General features: G+C 42.6%; 1 protein-coding gene across 1 annotated transcript in view; it reads left to right on the top strand.

The window, feature by feature from the left end:
- Positions 1-19208, top strand: part of BRINP2 (BMP/retinoic acid inducible neural specific 2) — a 63521-nt gene that overhangs the window by 30189 nt on the left and 14124 nt on the right. The window contains exons 2-3 of the mRNA XM_004372851.1: positions 5985-6175; positions 7283-7491. Of these exons, the coding sequence (XP_004372908.1) occupies positions 5985-6175; positions 7283-7491 (400 nt within the window). The remainder of the gene's footprint in view (positions 1-5984; positions 6176-7282; positions 7492-19208) is intronic.

Genomic DNA, 19208 nt, shown 5'->3' on the forward strand with positions numbered 1-19208 from the left:
CACACACACACACACACACACACACACACACACAGATGCACACACACTCACATTATCGTGATTGCTGATTTGAGTTTCCCAGGTGGAGGTTGAACAGCACGGTGGTAAAGAGCCTGGATCCAGGAGCCAGAAAACCTGTGTTTAAATCCTGGCTCTGCCACCTACTGCCTGCTACTTACTGGGAAAATTACCTTATTTGTGCCTCAATTTCCTCATATATAAAATGAAGATAATTATATTTTCCCCTTATAGATTTTTTGGGGGCACATTGTATTACTTAATACTTTTAAAGATGCTTAGAATGCCCAGCACATAATAAGAGCTCATTAAATGTTAGTCATTTTTTTTTTGTTATTATTTGGTCATAAAAAGCTTTCAAGACAGTATCATTCATTTTTCTAGGTCATTCTTTATTCTGTGTTATGATTTCCTGAGCAGCCATGGGAGCTGAAATCAGGCATTTATACGATTCCGCTCATGAAACCCTGTGTATGGATTTGATTTTCTCTGGGGCTCCATTTCTCCTCCTGCAAATGGATGTCTTGAAGCTGCCGTAATTCAGCAAGGTTTTGTTATGTTGTAAATGTTGCACTGTGTTTAGGAAATACAATAAATTCATATTTTATATAGATAATTAAGGAATGGAATGGTCTGGGTAACGAAAATACTTTTGTTAAAAGATACTAAACCTTTAAAATGTATTAGAATGCAATAAAATATACACTTAACCTGAACTGCACGTGGGAAAATAATGTTATAAAAACAGCATTGTGGTTTTGACTTGGGTTTTAATTTCAGCTCTGTCACTTTTTGATGTCCTTGGGTGGTACAAATGGTTTGCACTTATCTACTGAACTAAAGGTTGCTGGTTTGAACCTACCCAGCAGCACTGCAGAAGAAAGACCTGGAGATCTGCTTCCATAAATATTACAGTCAGAAGAATCCCGTGGAGCAGTTCTACTCTGTAACACATGGGGTTGCCATGAGTCAGAATTGGCTTAATGGCAACAGGTTTGATTTTTGGTTTTTCACTTACTGTGTAACTTTATGAAGTTACTTTCTTAACCTTAGTCTCAGTTTCCTTTAAAATGAAGGAAATACTACTACCACCTCAAGGGTTATTGAGATGATAAAAATATTTTAATCATGTAAACCAAAAAAAACCAAACCTATTGCTGTCAAGTCAATTCTGACTCATAGCGACCCTATAGGACAGAGTAGAACTGCCCCACAGGGTTTCCAAGGAGCACCTGGTGGATTCGAACTGCCAACTTCTTGGTTAGCAGCTGTAGCTCTTAACCACTATACCACCAGGGTTTCCATTAGTCATGTAAAGTGATTAGCAATTCCTGGCACATAGTAAGTGTTTAATCAATGCTAGGTAGGCATTGTTGTAATTGTCACCATCAACATAGTTGCTATAAATAGCAAAGGAGAGAAAGTCAGGACACTGATTTGTTCTGGTTCTGCTACCACCTGGCTATATACTGCTTTAGGCAAACCACTTACCCTCTCTGTTTAGTGGTTCTCTCATAACATGAGAGGATTGAATACAGCTTCCCAACCAGTGTGCACCCTGACCCCTGGGTGTGCTGCAAATGGATTATAGGTATCTCAACATATTGATCTTCTCAGCACTTGGGGAATTGGGCAAGGTCTGGGTAGCAAGACTCTTGTGCTGGTCTCCGATGGCCTGAACAGCCTCGTTCATTTACCCTAAGGTGGCATATAAATAGTGTTTTCAATGTACACAATAATGTGAAAAAGATTGGCAAGGATTACTGAAATGTTTCTTCCAGGTCTTACAGCCCAGATTTCTCTCTTGGTAGTTGTGTGACACCAGGCAAATTACTTAGTCTTCTGAGCTTTGAGTTCCTCATTTAAGTAAGATATACTCAAAACTGTTATTCGTTTGAATAAGATACATGATTTTTCAAGTCCAATGTTGTACGTAAGAAAATGAAGACTCGGTAAAAGTGCAAAGCTCCAAGATTGTTGTTTCTTTTGGGGATCTTTAACATTATGAATATGATGCATGTGGCAGAAATTTATCAGACCCAGTGTAGAGGAATGGAACTGTTGATCATTAACATTTGGGAGTAAAGCACAGCAGAGTCTGAACTGGAGTTTTTTAGTCACTGGGCTTTGGAGCGCAGTTAAAGTACACAGTCATTGGAAGTTGTCCGTGTTCACTGAAGACAATATAAGAGGACTCAGACTTGGTTTCCAAAGCAAAAGAATATGCCAGCGGTGCCTTGATTTATAGAAACAAACCCCATGTATAAAGTGATACCGATAAATTACATTTTAATAAATATAGACAAATTTTCCCACTGATACAGTATACATATTGAGAAATGTTCTACCTTCATTTCAGATCAGCCACTAATTGGTTGTAGCTTCTATATATTCTCACCCTGTAACTTTTTATTTTTTTAATCAAGGTGTCAATAATTTGCAAACAATTGAAGGATTAGGAGAGCTATGGCATAGAATAAGTGACTTAGAGAATCACTCAACAAAAATACGTTGAACATCTACTACGTGCCCACATCGTTCTACTGCTGGTCATAAAGAGTTGAACAAGACAAAAAAAAAAAATCCCTGTTACTGGAGTTTACTTTTGAGTGGGAGAGAAAGACAATAAAAAATGATGTTATATTATATTATACTGTGTCAGGTTGTGCTAAAAAGAAACCTGAGAACAGAGCTTGGGGACAAAGCGGGCACTCTAATGGACAGGATGGCCAGAGAAAGCTTCTTCAAGGAGGTTGGGTTTGAGCAGACCTGAATGTTTGAGTAAGCCATGTGACTCCATTTTTGCTTACTGTATTTAATTAAAGTGGGACCCACCTCTATGCTAAGCCTTTCCTTGCAGGGAAGGGCTTTGACGATTGTGTACAAACAAATAAACAAAACAAACCCATCTATTCTGATCGATAGCGACCCTAAAGAACGGGGTAGAACTGCCCGATGGGGTTTCCAAGGAACAGCTGGTGGATCTGAACTGCCGACCTTGTGGTTAGCAGCCGAGCTCTTGACCACTGAGCCACCAGTGCTCCAAATAAGAAAAAAAGCCTTTATTAGTTAATGGCGTCTAAGCATGGCTTACCCCAAAAGAGGAAGACTGGGTTTGATGACCTTAAGTTTCTTTTCATTAATCAGATTTTACTATTCTCATCAACGTAATTATCTATTAGCTAATGAAGGGATACTAGTTCCCATTCAGAAAACATTTTTGACAAATACCCTGTACTTTAATTAAAGTTTAGCATTTCCTACACAAAGGAAATAGCTGATAATGTATTATTATGAACCTGCCTGCTTAGATAAATAAAGCCACATAGCAGGAATTTTTAAAGACTTCATCGGAACCATGAATTAGCGTTCACTCATTTTCCTTTGTTTCCTTAGTAATGTTTGGCACATGTCCTTCCTCTCTATTTTAGTCTCTAGAGTTGGATGGAGGGATTCCATATCCTGAAATTGAGCAAACATTTTTATTTCTTTATTTTTAACTCTTGTATTTTTCTGCAGTCTCGCGATTTACATTCCATGGATTTGGAGAAAGTTAGACCGAGGCTTAGCACTGTCACCACCAGCAGAGTTGGGATGGGTGAGGGGATTGTGAAGACTTTATATTTTGTTCCTTCCTAAGGCAGTGGAGCTGGTCCTTACCAGCACAGTTTGAGAGACAATGGAAAATTCCTTTCTTACAGTGGATATGATTCTTTAAATGCCATCTTAGGACAAACATTCCCCTTTGAAATCCGTAGCCTTTAAAATGCAAGCATTTCAGTTAGAAGTAAAACATGAAGATTAAAATCCTAGGTGGGACTGAAAAGGAGCTTTGCTATCTTCTAGAATAGGGGTTCTCAAAATGTGGGTACCCCAGTCCCTTTCAGGGTTTCCATGTTGACATTTGCACTGCAGGTACAAAAGCAATGGAGGTGGAACTGTTGACATTTGAATTTGAATAAAGGCAATTGTACCACACAACGGCTTCATTACGACATACTTGCACTTTAAAAAATGTATAGATACTTATATATATACATGCTGCTGCTGCTGCTGATGACTTATGCCACTGAGTTGATTCCAACTCATAGCAACCCTATAGGACAGAGTAGAACTGCCCCATAGGGTTTCCAAGGAGCAGCTGGTGGATTTAAACTACCAACCTTTTGGTTAGCAGCCTAACGCTTAACCACTGTGCTACCAGGGCTCCATATATATACATATGCATATATAATATACATATATAAACATATACATATATGTGTGTATATTTATGTAAATATATATCTGTATTTTTATGCAAATAACATACACCTTCTACATTAGTTTGCCAACTGTGATCTTTCCCTGCAAAGTATTTTCGTAAGCACCGCTATGCCAATTTCTTTTTACGTGTTACTGTTAGATGTTTTATACATGTTGTTGTTTTATATATATACACATATATGTATATAACCAAACCCATTGCCATTGAGTCTATTCTGACTCATGATGACCCCATAGGCTAGCTACACTTAAAAATGCCCTTGGAGCAGCAAAATTTAATCTTATTAAATTTTGACCCTTGTGTATACGTCTTTTAGTATTATGCATGCCAAATTTGAAAGTACACAAAAAGCACTTCTACTCTAAACCAAAGTACAATGGCTGTCTCAAGGAAAAACACTTGTGTGATTATTTTGAGCTGCGAGCTGAACTAGCTGCTTTGTTAATGGAACCCCATTTTTTCTTGAAAGAACAGACAACAGGCAAACTATGATTATTCAGACTTGAGTGTTTGCAAGACATTTTTTCAAAAAATGAATGACCAAAACAACATATCGCAACAGATTGAATGCAGAACCAAATACGAGAATGCAGCTGTCTTCTACTAAGCCAGATATTAAAGAGATTTGCAAAAATGGAAAGCAATGCTAAATCTGTTTTGCTTCAGAACATGTAGTTATTTTCATAAAAATATGTTATTTATGTTCATGTAATGGGGTTATTATCTTTAAATGAAATAATGCATAAATAAATTTAAAAATTCTCAGTTTTAATTTCTAAAATGGTAAATCTCAAGAGCTGTATCCACATAAACAAACATAGGGGACTGAATCATTTTTAAGAGAGTAAAGGGGTCCTAAGGCCTAAAACTTTGAGAGCTGTTGTTCTAGACCAACTTTCTGATTTTACAGATGAGTAAACTCAGGTCATGATGGGTGATGTGACTCAGCCACAGGGTGGCAATTGCGAACTAGACCACATCTCTGCAAACCACTGTTCCATTGTTTTTTCTACACTGGTAACCATGAGTGGGAGCGCTGGTGGTGCAGTGGTTAAGCACTTGGCTGCTAACTGAAAGGTGGTGGTTTGAACCCATCAGCCACTCCGTGGGAAAAAGACGTGGCAGTCTGCTTCCGTAAAGATTTACAGCCTTGGAAACCCTATGGGTCAGTTCTACTCTGTCCTATAGGGTCACTATGCATCAGAATCCACTAGACAGGGTTTGGTTTTGTTTTTTAACCATGATTACTCCCATGTGAATAAGCTAATCATCTACCCCCGGACGAGAAAGCTGGGTGGGAGTAGAGTAGGCTCTGATGGCAGTCAGCTAACATAGGTCTAGCTCACAGCCTGGGAATGACAGACCAGATAAGACGCCAAAGGACCTCTTTCACGGACTGGGTCCCTCCAGCTGGGCTGAGAGGAGAAGAGTGGGTGCAAGTTGAGGAGGATCAGTACCTGATTCAGATTTTACGCCTCTTTTTCTGAAATGGAGCCCTGGTGGCACAGTGGTTACGAACTTGGCTGCTTATCAAAAGGCCGGCGGTTTGAATCTACCAGCTGCTCCTTGGAAACCCTATGGGGCAGTTCTTCGTTGTCTTATGGGGTCGCTATGAGTCAGAATTGACTCAACAGCAACGGGTTTTGTTTTGTTTCCTGAAATACGCTGAGTTTTCCTTATCCCTTGGCTTTTCCTCCAGAGAGTTTGCCCGCTGGAAAGTAAACAGCTTGGCTCTGGAAAGGAAGGATTTTTTCAGTTTGCCATTGCCTCTTGCCCCAGAGTTCATCCGGAACATCCGCCTTCTTGGAAGGAGACCCAACCTACAACAGGTTACCGAAAACCTCATCAAAAAGTACGGCACTCATTTCTTACTTTCTGCCACCCTTGGAGGTAAGCAAAGCAACATCATGACCTCACACTAATTGTTTTCCAGGTCATTTAAAATAGCTTGAAGAACCATTGAGTATAGCTCCAACAGTCTTCCTGGGCCTTTTGTTCTTCTAGGTCTAGTATTGCACGAGAAATGTTTTTTTTCTGGTGTGTATCTGAGAACAATTCAGTCTCTTGACTTCCACATTCACCCCAGGACGTTGCTTTTGAGTATAAGCATCCCATTGAGGAAAGGTGAGGTTTAAGGAGGTCGGGGATGAACATGCATCTACTAAGCACATGCCAGCAGGGGGCACTCCCAGTTCTCCTTTGACTGAGCCATCTAACCCTGAGGCTTCTTCACTTCCTCATATTTGCTGACTACGGTTGTCAGATCCATAGGCAAAGAAGTAGATGCTGTTGAGTCCTCGATCCCTGCTTCCTCTCTATAAGGATTGGTAACCACCCAAACCACTTCTAATGTGTTCATAACTCTGGGCTGGGTGGGGGTGGGGGTGAGGGTGGGGATGGTGCAACAAGTGGCTAGGACCCAGGGCAGAATCAAAAGCTCTGAAGAGGCAGTCTTCTGTACCCTGGGAAGAAGAAAGCAGGATTAACTGTAACATTTAGCTCCCTGTCTGATGGACAAAAAGAAGCTCCTCAAGGGTTCAGGCCAGCTGCCAGCATGTGGTAGGTGTTGAGTGCTTGATGGGGAGGAGGGCGGCTGAGCTTCAAGGCTTTTGCCCTTTCTGAGGGAGCAGAAATATCCATGGTGACTTCTCATAAACAACTTGAGAGAGAGAATTCTGTCTCTCCCATGGAGGTAAATTGACTGAGACAGAGATCAGTAGAAGATGTTAAATGGATAAGCTGAGGGGCTGGGTGAGCTTTGGGAGACTTAAAGAACTAAGGAAGAAAAGGAGGGCCTCTCACGCAGTGAGGTTGTCACCCTATGACACAGTCTGATGAGATCGTTCTAAAGATGCTAAAAGACAGGGTAAGAGGGTGACAGTAGGGGTAATAGGCTCCCTCTTAAATCTGTCTATCTGGAGAAGGGTTTCATGTTCTTTCTGGTAGGGTACTAGGAAGCAGGAGGCCCCACCAACGAACACATGTTGTTTGCTATAGGAGAAGAATCCCTGACAATTTTTGTGGACAAGCAGAAGCTGAGTCGAAAGACAGAGACAGGAAGAAGTGCCCCTGTGGCCGTGGGAAGTGGGAACAGCTCTGCCGTGTCCCTGGAGACCCTGCACCAGTTGGCGGCCTCCTACTTCATCGACAGAGAGAGCACGCTGCGACGGCTGCACCATATCCAGATAGCCACAGGGGCCATCAAGGTAACGGCCTAGAGAGAGACTGGTGGGGCAGGAGTGGGGAGGGACAGGCAGAGAGAAACCAAGGGGGAGGCCAGAGCCTTAACCACCTCCAGGTCAGCCAGGCCTGCCTGATCTGAGAGAGAAGGATGCTTTCTGATGGAAGGTACAACCGGCCCTTAAACATGGTCTGGATCTTTCATTCTACAGCAAATACTCATGTAGCATCTGTATCTATTTATATAGATGCTACTCTATTCATGTAACATCTACCCAGGCTCCAACCGAGGGACTGTAGTGAAAAAGACAGACAAGGTCACTACTCTCACAGAAGTTACATTCTAGAGGGAGATGTTGAAAATAAATAAGTAAAATAAAAAAAAAAATAGCAAAGTAATTTTAAATAACAATATGAAGAAACGAGAGTCATAGGTACAGATACCCTGGGGTAAAGGGAGGGAGCAGCTAATATTAGCTATATTGGTCAAGGGAAAGCATTCTGGGGTTTTGACTTTGAGGCTGAGCTCTCAATGATAAAAAGCCAGCTGTGTGCAGATCTGAGAGAAGAGGGTTCAGGCAGAGGGAACAGTAAGTGCTAAGGCCCTGAGGTAGGAACCAGCTTGGTATCTTGGTGGAATACAGAGAAGACTGGTGTGACACTGGTACAAAATGAGGTTGAGAAGTAGTCCAGAGCTAGATTACATGCCCGTGATAGGAAATGCTTGTATAATTCGAAGTGCAGTGGAAACTATTGGAGAGTTTTAAGCAGGGGAGTGATATGATCTCACGTATGTTTGAAAAAGATAAATAGTTATTGTGATTATAATAACTATAACCTCCATCCCATCTTCTCTACTTACATCAAGAAAATTTCTAGGAAAGTTCATATTGTTTTAAGGAAGAGAAGACTAGTGGGAAAAAACAAACAAACTAGGGAATATTGGTTATGGTTTTATTTTAAGTATAAAGTTGGGGTGGTGAGTAGAGGTGAACCTTGTCTTATATCCTGCTTTTATCCCATCTGAAATTCATAAGGAATGTTTTTCATTTATTTATTCATTCAATAAATATTGAGTGCCTGTTCTGGGTTTTGGGAATACAAGAGTTAACAAAACAAATAAAGTCCCTGCCCATATAAAGCTTAAATATTATTGGCAGAGACATAATTTAGATAAATACTTAATGTCAGGTGGTGATCACTGGTCTGAAAACATAAAGGCAGGTAAGGGGATAGAGAATGATGGGGACATGGTACTTTGGAGAAGACCTGTCTGAAGGGATGCCATTTAAGCAGAGACTGAATGAAGTGAGGGAATGAGCACATGGATATCTTGAGTGAGAGCATGCTAGGCAGAGGGAACAGCAAGTACAATTTCCCTCAGGTGGAAGTGTGCTTGGTATGTTTCAGGAACACCAAGGAAGGCACTGCAGCTGGAGTGGAGCAAAAAGGGTTCGGGGGTCAAGTGGGAGATGAGGCTGCAGAGGTTGTAGGAGCCAGATCATGAAGGGTCTTACTGCACAAGGTAGAGGGAAGAAAGGGGGATCCTGTAGACCAATACAGTGGCAATTTCAGTGGTCAAGGTCAAGATGAGAAATAATGGTGGCTTGGGCAAAGGTAGTGGTGTAGAAGTAGGGAGAAATTAGTAGATTCAGAATATATTTTGATGGTAGAGCCTACAGTATTAGCTACTAGACTGGAAGAAAGAAGTCATGAATGAATGCAAGATTTTTGGCTAGAGCAGCCAGAACAGTGATTTCATTTACCAAGAAGGATAATACTGGCAGGAGGTACAGATTTGAAGCAAATAAATCAAGAGTTTGGTTTAGACATGTTGAATTTGACATTACTATTATACATCCAAAAAGAGATACCTAAGAGGCAGTTGGATGTAAACACCGGCATTTCAAAAGAAAGGTCATGACTGGAGACACAGATTTGGTATACAAATATACACATGCATAGATGATATTTGAAACTATAGGAAAGGATGAGATAAAATCACCAAAACAGTGAGTGCAGTTAGAAAAGCAGCCCTAGGGCTGAGTTTGAGGCACACCAATATTCAGAAATTGAGAAGTGGAGGAAAATCCAACAAAGGAGGATGAGACAGAGCAGAGAGGGATGAAGAAAACCAGACTAAGTGGGGTCACTACAGCCAGTTGAAGAAAGTGTTTCACAAAAGAAAGAGTGAGCAACTGTGTTAAATGCTGTTGAAAGTCACGAAGATGAAGACTTAGAGCTGACCTTCGATTTGGCAACCAGGAGATAACTGGTAGCCTAGATGAGAGCAGTTTCAGTGGCTTGGAGGGTATAAAAAGCCAAGTGGAGAACATTCAGGGGAGAAAGCAAAGTGGGTGATCAGAGATAAGAAAAGACCACTCTTAAGGGGTTTTTATGTTAAGACAAACAGAAAAATGAGTGATAGCTGGAGAGTTACAAGGGGTCAGGGAGGTTGTATTTTTGTTTTTAAGATGAGAGCTATTCCGGGATATTGTATGTTGATTGAAATGATTCAGTAGGAAGGTAAAAACTGATGATGAATGAGAGATGGGATAGTTGCAGAGCAAAATCTTTTGAGTAGGTGAGAGGGGTTGATATTCTGTGCATGAATGGAAGGGTTGGTCATATATAGGCACATGAACACTTCGTCCTTTATAACAAGATGCAGTCTGGAGTATACAAGGACAAATGGCAGTTGGTTGGCAGATGTGGTGTTGTGGGAAGATGAGGATGTTCTCTTCTGAATGAGTCTATTTCTCTTCCAATTGATTCTATTTCCTTGATGAAACAAGAAGCAAAGACCTTAAAAGTCAGGAAGGAGAAGGGATTGCTGAGGAGAGAGAAGAATGTCTGAAATGGTCTTCTCAAGAGTAGGAACGTCAACTGGCTAGCTAAGTATAATGGATTACTGGGCAGCACTGAGGGCTCGCTTGGGACTTGTGGTCATAATTTTAACATGAGACTAGTCAGTACAGTTACGAGTTTTAGCAGCTGCATTCAGCAGTTCCTGTACAGACAGCCATGGAGTAGATTGGAGAGTTGGTTTTAACCAGTATATGTGTGTGTGTGTGTGTGTGTGTGAGAGAGAGAGAGAGAGAGAGAGAGAGAGAGAGAGTGAGTGCACACACAGGATGATAGAAAAAAGAGGCAAAGGGATTGACAGTATATACAGAGGAGTGATTATAGTGACGACCAATGAATCTAAGTTGGACAAGCAGGGAAATGAGGCCATTAAGGGCTGATAGAAAGTGAAAAGTTGATGTGGTCAAAGGATTAGAAGTCTAAGTAAGTTTGATGACTTGTTAGAGAAAGTGGCAGAGTGTGATACTTACAACTGAGATTACAGAGGGAGGAAAGTTACCAGTAATATTAGGTTCTAGGGCATGGGCATGGATGACTAAGAAAGGGTTGGAGCACAAGGTGAAGTGGTGAGGTGAGGAGGTGAGGGAACTGAAAGGCCAGGGTATTGAAGGATTATCTATACAGATGCAAGGTCAACCTGAATGATACCAGCCTAGCGGTGGTAAGAAAGATTGTAAGCCTAATACTAAAACTCCTCAATGAATGAGGAGGAATAGCAAGAAAAATAGACTGCAACAAGGAGGGGTAGTGAGTGATAGAGTTCTGATGGAATATGCAAGGAGCTAGAGCTGGCTAGGGAGCAACAGTGGTCACAATGCCCAAAATGAAGAGCATGGAGGACCCACATCTCTTCCACACCTAGGAAGGTGAGGTGTGGGAAAGAAGACAGACACTACCAGAGAAGACTGCAGTAGAAGCGTGCTCTCAGGGTCAGCCAGCTGTGGTTAGAGCACAAGGTGAAGGGGACTCTTAAGAAGAGATTGAGGTTATAGGGGTTTATACTGAGGGTTGATCATAAGACCCAGAGAGCACAATGAAAGTCAGTTAAAGAGATAGAGTCAGATTAGGGGATGTGCAGTGTCTGGAATGAGCATCTAAGAGATGAGGATGACTAGAGCTAACAGGGATGTAGGGCCTTGTGTGGTGCAAATGGTTAACGCTTTCAGCTGCTAACCAAAGTTGGTGGTTTGAGGCCACCCAGAGGTACCTTGGAAGAAAGGCCTGGTGATCAATTTCCAAAAAAAATCATCCACTGAAAACTCTATGGAGTCAAGTTCTACTGTGACATACATGGGGTTGCTATGAGTCAGAATCTACTCAATGGCAATTGGTAGGGCACATTTGGGGACTGGTATATTACATGTAAACCAAACCTATTGCCATTGACTTGATTACAACTCATAGAGACCCTATAGAACAGAGTAGAAGTGCTCCATAGGGTTTCCAAGGTTGTAATCTTTGTGGAGTAGACTGCTACCTTTCTCCTGCACAGCAGCCGGTGAATTTGAACCTCTCACCTTTTGGTTAGCAGCCGATAGGCAGCTTAAAATGATGAAAGAGGGACTGTTGGTAGCTTGGAGAGGGCTTTATCAAAAGGACAGAACTCTGTGGAATGATCCCCTTCCGCTTTCAGTCCAGTAGTGGGCTCTGTCAAAGTTGAAAAAGAGTTGGTCTTATCAGGAAATGAAAGGTATGCCTGGATCGACACCCCAAAGGTCTCATTAATGTTCCTTCCTATTCTTTGAGCTGACCAACTTTTCACTGTCTATCATCCTTTAATGGCCTCATTTCCCTCCTCACCTGATTTAAATTCCTTGGTCCACCACTTTAAGCACTTCCTTGCATATATCTTCATCTTACCCTTGGCCTCCTTTTCATGTCCACTGCCATTCCCCTAATTCAGGACCTTCTCAGTTCTTACCTGATTTTCTTGCATTATCCTTTTAACCAATCTTCCTGTCTCCATCCTAAGCTTTTCTCCCTGATTCAATCTCTATGCTGCTGCTATGAGTACACATCATGGCATCATATCATCCCCCTATTTAAAACCCTCCAATAGCTCCCAAGAGTACCTGGGACAGAGCCCAAACCACCGTACCACGGTGGCAGTGTGCCACAGTGGAAGAAACATAGTCTGAGCTCTACCATTGCTCATGGTGTGGCTTTGAACAAATTTCCAAATTTCTCTGAACCTCAGTTTGCTCATCTTAAAATTGTTGGACAATTCTACTTTGAAGGATTGTGGTGAGGATTAAATAAAAAATATATATTTATATACATACATAAAGCATCAACCATAGCACAATTGGAGCTTGAAAAGTAATAATTACTCTTCCTCTTAACATAGCTAAAGACCATTGGAGATGTATCCCTGCTGTCTTTCTAGTCTCATCTCTCAGCAGTCCTTTCCCACCCTTTCCCATCTCCATTCTTCACCCTCCAACCTCCATCCGTATCTTGTAGCCCAGTCATCCCTAACCACAAATCTTCACTCAAATATGCTGTGCTCTCATATTTCCCTTCCCTGGCACCTGCTGTTTGCTTTTCTTGCAATGCTTGTCTGTTCACCTGAGTGGCTCTTCCTCACCCTTCTTTGATCAGCTCATAAAAGGTACCTCTTTTGTGAAGTCCTTCCTGGCTCCCCAGGTAGATAAATGTCCCTCTTCAGTGTTTCAAGCATATGCTTCTTTTGTAGAACTTAACCATTCTCAGCTATAATTTCTAGCTAACATGATCTCCACATGAGACTGTGAAGTCATGGTGGTAGGGACTGTGTCTTGTTCATCTTTGATCCTCAGTAGCCAGTACAGAGCTTGCCACATTACAGGTAAGAGTTTGTTGGGTGAATAAATAAATAAATCACTGAACATGGCATCACGGTTAGGCTCTTCTGTTCATTGTGTGTGAAAGTGCATATAAACATGTTTAGTTACAAGAAATAGAAATCTACTCAAGGTAGCTTGAGTTTAAAGATGGTTTATTAAAAAGGACTCTGATGAAGAATCTCATAGATCTCCAGGGAGAAGACACTAAATCCCATTCAAACACATGGGACTTATAAAAGGAAGGTCATGCTCCCAGGTTACTCCCTCTGTTTCTTGTTGGAACCCATGTCTCTGCTTTTCCATCTGCATCTGCTTCATCTTCCTGCTTCTCTTGTCAGAGTTATTTTCTCCCTTTATTCCAGACTTTTCTGTACCTGAGTAACTTCAGCTTGCATGTAGCTTTGCTTTGCCATGGAGCTGACCCTGGCCCTGATGGGACATTATCTTTCCATTTCATCTCTCGGCAGGTGCCACCAGGGCAGGTACCACTCCCTTGTTCATTGTATCCTCAGTTCCTGGCACATCATAGATGCTTGATAATTGTTTGTTAACTCAATTTTGTAAGTGTCCATAATTACCCTTTAATTTCTTTTTTCTCTCATATCACAATTATAAATCCCCTTGAAGAAAAATAAAATCTGTTTCAGACTCTACCTTTAGTCCAGTACAAGGAATGAGGGTTGCAGAGTTTCAACCATGGCTGACTGGACCCACCCTTTCAGACAGTTTATGGGTAATGGAGTGAGGGGTGGGCAGGTACCCCAAACCATGTCTAGTATAGTGGGCCTGTACTTTCCAGAACTACAGCCACTTTTCATCTCCTCAGAATTCCTCCAGTCACAAATTCAACATGAGATTACTGTGGGGCTTCTGCTGGGCTGATTGACCTGGGGTTTTCTCTGTCTAGAAGCACAGTGGGTTCCCCTCGTGTGACACAATTCAGAGAGCTATGAGAAAACAAGGATCATTTAGTGTTCTCTCCCACTTCCACTCTCCCAGTCCTCCATCTCTATATCACTGAGGTCCAGAGACCTGATGTGACCTGTCCAAGGACACACTGCTGGACTCAAGAGCCAAGGGATGTGATTGTATCCCATCTCACAGCTCCTCTCACTCGGTGGGACTGACCTGCCCATTTTGACCTGGCAGTAAAGGTGTTCCATGGGAGACCATCTCTTTGCTCTGAAGCACTTAGCATTTACAGATCTGTACAGCGAGGGTCAATAAGCTGGATGTGCCCTGAAGCACATCCTTGCTAACTAACCTTCTTTTGCTGGTGCTTCAACACCTGTTACCTTCTTCCCTCTACTGAACATTCCTTAGCAGTAGCTGACTGATTTCCAGCACAGTCGTCGCTCTTGATGGGGCGGGGGTAAGGGAACTCTGCTCACCTGCCTCTACCTTAGTGAAGGAAAAATCCTTGAACATATCTGCCTATTTCTTGTTTCTCTAAGCAAGTGTGTACATATTTTTCCCATTTCATAGCAACTTCTTTGCACAAACATGGAGAAAAATGTGCCCTGTCCTCTCTTGTTTGTCTAACACATTCCTTCGAGAACCCGCTGTACATCCCCTCTGTTGCAACATTCACCCTGATCAGCACCTCTATTACAGGATTTGTCACAATATGTTGCAGCTGTTTACATGCCTAGCTGCCCCCTCCCCACACAGTGACAGTAGATGCCACAGCAGTTGGGATTCTGTAGCACCCCTGCGGTTCCAGGTCCCTTCACAGTGCCTGGCATGTGGGGAGCTGCTCAAGAAAATGCCTGATGGGTGAAGGCAGGCTGCAGGTTCAGTGGGAAACAAACTTACTCAAGTGAGAAGACTTGGGATTGAGTCTCAGCTTTCATGCTTACTAGTTTTATGACAAGGAGCCTTGGTGGTGCAATGGTTAAGCTGAAATTTCAGCAGTTCGAACCCACCAGTAGCTCCATGGGAAGAAAAGACCTGCTCCTGTAAAGATTTCAGCCTAGGAAACCCTGTGGGGCAGTTCTTCTCTGTCCTATAGGATTGCTATGATGACTTGATGGCCACAAGTTTGTTTTCAAGTTTTATGACCTTGAGAAATTATTGAACTCCATTTCTCTCATCCATAATATGGAGTTACTAACTATTTAGGTCATCTGTACTGAGGCTGGAAACCCTGGTGGCATAGTGGTTAAGAGCTATGGCTGCTAACCAAAAGGTCGGCAGTTCAAATCCACCAAGCACTCCTTGGAAACCCTATGGGGCGTTCTACTCTGTCATATAGGGTCACAATTGACTCGACGGCAATGGGTTTGGTTTTGGGTTTTGGTACCCAGGCTTGCATTCGACCAAGATGGCTGTCCCAGTTATTAAAATATTGAAAGACTTCCATACCACTTGGCAAATACTTCCACCCCAATCTCCCAAATGTTACCCTAACCATCTTTACCCCTTCCCTGGGACTCCCAGATTTCTCTTTGATAGTAACCAAAGTCTATTGCATCTCAGAGGCCTCAAGATCTCTGCTTTGGCACCGTGGCTGGCACCTTTCTAATTAGTCAATATTCTCCTGTTCTATTAGTTGTTAAATATTGTGATACCACACCTGACTCTACCGCAGGTTAGGGTGAGACCACATGACGTTGTTGTTAGCTGCCAAGCTGGCCCCTGACTAATGGCGACCTCATGCTCTATGGGATTGGACTATTGTGATCCATAGGGTTTACACTGGCTGAGTTTTGGAAGTAGATAGACCGCCTTTTCTTTCTAGTCCACCTTAGTGTGGAAGCTCTGCTGAAGCCTGTTCAGCCTCATAGCAATACAGAAGCCCCCACTGATAGATGGGTGGTAGCTGTGCTTGAGGTGCATTGGCCAGGAATCAAACCCAGGTCTCCTACATGGAAGTTGATAATTTTACCACTGAACCACCACTGCCCCTGTCCTCATATGATATAGTCCACAAGAAAACACTTGCAAACTTTAAAGGACTGCATAATTTTATGCCATGTCCATAATTCCCTGGAAAGATCAGGGCCCGAAAGGAGGGAAAGGAAGCTGCTGTTTAGGTATAGCTTACTCTCTATTTTATCAAAGGCTGAGTAAGGACTAGGTGGGGAGGATTTAAGATGCTTATGAGCTAACTGAAGTAGGCCCGCAAAAAATCTCAGGTGGGCCCCAGAACAGCAAAAGGGAGCATTTCTCACAAAACATCGTTAAAAAAACGACTTGTCCGAATTCTTCACTGTGGCAGCCTGGGACCCAATTTGCAGCTCTTTTAAGCACACTCACCATCAGCTGTGCTCTCCCTGCCTGGCCCTATTGCTCACAACTAGAAGCCCATTTTCCTGGGCTGTTAGCTTTGCAGGTGTCTCTCCAGGTAGGAAGAGAGTAGCAGGGGAAGTGGAGGGCAGGGGGAGGAGAACAGGTTCTCTAGAATGAGGGTTTGCAAGTCTGGTATTTATGGAAAATTGGATGTGCTAAAGAACCTGAGATCCATCAGGGCTTTCTGAAGGCAAGACAGGCTCTGTCAATGGACCAATTAGCACACAATTATTTTCCCTTTCTGAAAGCATATCTGAGTGCTCTTTGAACGTGTGTGCCCCTGAGTGAACTGCACTTTCCATTACCTCTGTGCGCCCTCTTCATAATGTGCTGGAGCTTTCTGCTTCTCCTACAGAGAAGGGCATGGGGCTCTCTTGACCAACCCTCAAGAGACTCCAGGGCTTTCATCCCTTGGGGGTCTCAGGTCATCTTGCTGACTCAAGTCAGTGCTTGAGCAAAATCTGCACGGGGACCCTCTCCAGTACCCTCCCTCTTCCCACCTCTTTATTTCTCTAGCGAGGACAGAGATGGTCTCAGAGCAGGACAGCAATGGAAAGAGTTATGGCTTTGGGAGGGACCCAGTGAAACATGAGTGGACTTCCTCACATTGGAGACTGGGCTTCAGATGCTTTCCCTAACAGGAAATGAACATGGAATCCTGGTCTTTGTCTCTTCCTCATTCCCATCCTTGTGCCACAATTAGCAAAGTGAAGCTACTTACACTTTTTCGACGACTTACCAATTGATTATCCTCTAGCGGAACTGATCTTTGGGAAAAGCAGAGCAGAAGTTTTTTTTTTTTAAAAAAAAAAAAGCACAAAGCCAGTCCCAAAGTGCTGACCAAGATGGTGGGCAGATGGATTGGTGGTAGTTAGCGATGGGGTAGAGATAAGGGAGAAGAAAGGAAAACTCCTATTGTGGCTGTTCTGTGACACTTCCTACTTCTTGGGAGACATTCTATATAAGGCTTGTTAGCTCCCTCCCTGCCTGGACCTGGACCTGGTGCTGGTGAGTGACCAACTTAAGTTGAGTAGATGGAAAAGCCATGCAGAGCTCAGCAACAATGGTGGCCAGCTTATCTAGAGGCAAAGACAGGCAAATCTCTCAAATACCTGACCCCACTTCTGCCCTCAGCCCACTCCACTCCAAGACAGGCAGACTTTCCCAGAATAGCAGGACTAGTCCTTATTATGGATTTTCTTATAGGGATTTTAATACCGTAAAGAAAAGGAGACTTCACCTTGAAACAATGCTGGCTCTGCCTTCTCACTCCAGTCTGACAATGAGTCAATCACCCACTCACTCAACAGAGACGTTATTCAGAGCCTATTGTCCACCTGTGGAGGGAGGCAGGCCTTTGTATAACAGAACATTTGGATTATAGAAACACTTCCACTTGCCTATAGCTTCTTACTGGCAGGGACTGTGTCTTATTCATCTGTGAGTTCCTGATGATCCTTGAATATTTGTTAAATGAATAAATGAGTGAATTAATAAAAGAGAAAAAAATAAAAAGTGAGGACAGGAGGGAGGAAAGAAGGAAGGGAGAAAGGGTTGAATGAATCCCAGTCCTGCAAGTGACCAGCTGTATGACCTTGAATAAGTGATTTAATCTATCTGGGCCTTTGTTTCTTATCTGTAATGTAAGGATAATAATGTTGATTCCAAGCCAATACAAATTCTTTTGCCTCATGTTAGCCTTGCAAGAACAGGGAAGATTACTAAAATATACTGGATGGACTGGTCTACTTAAAAGCTTGGCTACTAACCAAAAGGTCGGCAGTTCGAATACACCAGCTGCTCCTTGGAAACTCTATGGGTTTCTATACTATAGGGTCGCTATGAGTCGGAATCTACTCAATGGCAACGGGTTTACCATCTATTTTGAATACTTGTTTTTAAGAGTGATGGCATCTAAAGGGATTTAAACTCACTTAATTTCTGCAGTCCTTTGGCCTGCTGTCTCAGGAGACAGAAAGGGTATTGAACTGGAGTCTGAGCACTCCAAAGTTAAAATCCTGCTTCTGCTTCTACTACCGAACAGCTCTGTGGTCTTGGGCACTGTAACTCTCTAAACCTTGGTCTCCTCCTCTGGAGAGTAATTGTAATGAATCTGTCTCAGAGTGTTACTGTGAAGATTAAATGGGATGATCTCGGGGGAAGAACTTTTTAAACTAGAGAAGTTGTTGCTGCTTTTGTTGTAGTTTTGGTCCCATTCTTCATTCAGTCTGGGTCTATTGCCACACATTGGCCTTGATCTGGAATTACCTCCCCTTCACCTTCTACCCCTACTCATTCTTCAAGACCAATTTACAACTCATCTCCTCCATGAAGCCTTCTCAGACTGCTCTAAGCTGTAAGAATCTCTCCTATCTCTCTCACCACTAAATTTTTTAGTATCACCCATCTCTCACTTGATTACTCTGCTGCATGTAGTTTAAATGAAGTTTACATTTCAAGTTAGTCTACCATACAAAAATTTATACATACATTGTTATGTGTGTATAATTGCTCTCCCCATACTGTGACAGCACACTCCTCCTTTCTACCCCGATTCCCCATGTCCATTCAACCAGCTCCTAACCCTCTCTGCCTTCCCATCTCACCTCCACACAGAAGCTGCCCGTATAGTCACTTGTATCTACTTGACTAAGGGGCACACTCCTCACGAGTATCACTTTATGTCCCACAGTCCAGTCCAATCCCTGTCTGAAGAGTTGACCTCAGAAATTGTTTTAGTTCTGGGCTGATACAGAATCCGG

Source organism: Trichechus manatus, unplaced genomic scaffold, assembly GCF_000243295.1.
Source record: "Trichechus manatus latirostris isolate Lorelei unplaced genomic scaffold, TriManLat1.0 scaffold00021, whole genome shotgun sequence".
Taxonomy (NCBI): domain Eukaryota; kingdom Metazoa; phylum Chordata; class Mammalia; order Sirenia; family Trichechidae; genus Trichechus; species Trichechus manatus.